General features: G+C 24.7%; 1 protein-coding gene across 1 annotated transcript in view; it reads right to left on the reverse strand.

Annotated features, from left to right (window-relative positions):
• LOAG_18431 (hypothetical protein) overlaps positions 1 to 410 on the reverse strand; it is a gene marked incomplete at both ends in the record, with an annotated part of 977 nt that extends 567 nt beyond the window's left edge. Inside the window, 2 exons of the mRNA XM_020451090.1 lie at positions 6 to 215; positions 391 to 410. Coding sequence (XP_020305158.1) covers positions 6 to 215; positions 391 to 410 — 230 coding nt within the window. The remainder of the gene's footprint in view (positions 1 to 5; positions 216 to 390) is intronic.
• Between the last annotated feature and the right edge of the window lie 1,869 nt (positions 411 to 2,279).

The raw sequence follows: 2,279 nt of genomic DNA on the forward strand, positions 1-2,279 counted from the left end.
ACTACTACTTACTACTACTACTACTACTACTACTACTACTACTACTACTACTACTACTACTACTACTACTACTACTACTACTACTACTACTACTACTACTACTACTACTACTACTACTACTACTACTACTACTACTACTACTACTACTACTACTACTACTACTACTACTACTACTACTACTACTACTACTACTACTACTACTACTACTACTACTACTTTTTTTCAGAATGGTTTTCAAATTAGGAATAATTTCAAAAAGCACAACCACATAAATGCTTAACTTTTCAGGTTAACTAAAAACACATTAATAAAAGGTAAAAGATTGCCAAATATAACGAATTTTTTAACCAAACAATCATCTATCAAATATTTCTTTAAATAATAATCGACCGATCGATCGATTGATCCATTTCAACAATTTATTATCAAAAAAAATAAAAAATCAATAGTTCAATTATTCAACATTTTCATTTTTTCTGTTTTTTTTTGATGAAAATTTGAGATATGCAAAAAATTTTTACCATTTCCAATTTTTCCTCACATTTTAAACGAAAATTACATTTCTCCCCAAAATAAATTATTGATTTGTATAGAAGAATTGATTGATTCATAAAATGTAAATGTATTTTGAGATAAAATATGATTCCATATGCTACAATGAAGTAATTTTATGGAAGAAAACGAAAATAAAAGAGGGAAATGAAAAAAATATTTCAGATTTTATTAATTATAGTAATTAGATGTTATATTTAATTATACATGCATTAAATTGATCAATTGATTTTTCTGCAGTATATGTACAAAAAAAAAATTTTGCCAATATTTTTCAGCCATACTTTTTTTTGGTACCATTTGTGAAAAAACTTTTTAAATGAAATATCTTCAAATACGAAAAGAAAAATTTTTAAATAATTTATCGGTTGATTCATTCATTTCCAATGATTCATACAATTTCAACGATTTCTCATAATGTATAAAAACGTTGGATAATTTTATTTACAACATCGACTGTCGTAAATTAAAAAACAAAAAAATTGAAATGCATATTTTTCAACAATAATAAAGTATATTTTTCAATTGTAGTTTATTGTCTTTCTTTTTTAAAAACTATTTTTTAAATGATATTTGTTGATTACTAATTAACAAAATAATTTGATAGTAAATGGATGTAAAAGGTAATGGTTTTTAAAAATCATAACGTGATTATATGGCACTTGTAATAAATGACATATTCACACAAACAAAAAGTTAATTAGTTAATTAGTTGACCCTAAAAGTTCTATTAATTGTTAAACGCTAAGATGTGACGAATGAACAAATTTTAAATTTGTGCTATTTTGAAAAGATAATGTCTTGACTAAGCATTAGAGGACAAACTTTATTGGTTTTCAAAATCAAATAATGTTTACAATTTCAATAGTGGCCAACATGCTAGACGAACTATAAAGGAGGGAGGGAGAAAGGGAAAGAGAGAGAGAGAGAAAAGAGAAGAAACGGAGAAGTTTGATAATGCTTAGTTTGCTTTTCGGCTTTTTCAAACTTCCTCTTACATTAAATGAACTATTATTAGAAACAAACCAACGGGATAGTGTAATATTGAAATCAATGAGCAAATAATTAAATTTTTATTAGTTTGACATAAATTAACATTTTTATCTTATTAATTACTTATCTTTTCTTATCACTTTATATTATTTTAACTATTACTTTTTATTACTTTTATTACTTACTGCAAATATACTGCTTTTTCTTTAATTAATTAGTATTAAATAACATTAAAAAGAATTCACTATAAATTGTTAATATAAACTACACTTATCACAAATACAAGAGAACATCCTTTAAGATTTTCGAAATCATAGACGAGAACAAGGATTGGTAATCATTTCTCAGTATATTACAACTCCTGATTGATAATTCAAGACTTTTTGTTAGAAGAAATGTTAATATCAAAAATCCCAATCAACTTGATGTCAACCGAACTGATTATTAAAACAAAGCATACTCTAGCATGATAAAAGAGTTTGATATCAGATACAATATCGATTTACTACTTGAATGAAATCATAATGTTCTGCATCAACAAAGTTGATTACATCTCGATATTGGGCTAATTAATATCATTCTCATTTTATAAATTATCCTGATTAAAGAGGAAAAAAGGAAAACAAAAAAGCAAAGTCTCAGTGATAAATGACATTTACAAGTAATATATATCAAAATAAGTAAGCAAGCTATAATCGCTAATTATATTCAATAATTTTATTGATTGTCTAAAT

The sequence above is a fragment of the Loa loa genome, assembly GCF_000183805.2.
Source record: "Loa loa unplaced genomic scaffold supercont3.310, whole genome shotgun sequence".
Lineage (NCBI taxonomy): Eukaryota > Metazoa > Nematoda > Chromadorea > Rhabditida > Onchocercidae > Loa > Loa loa.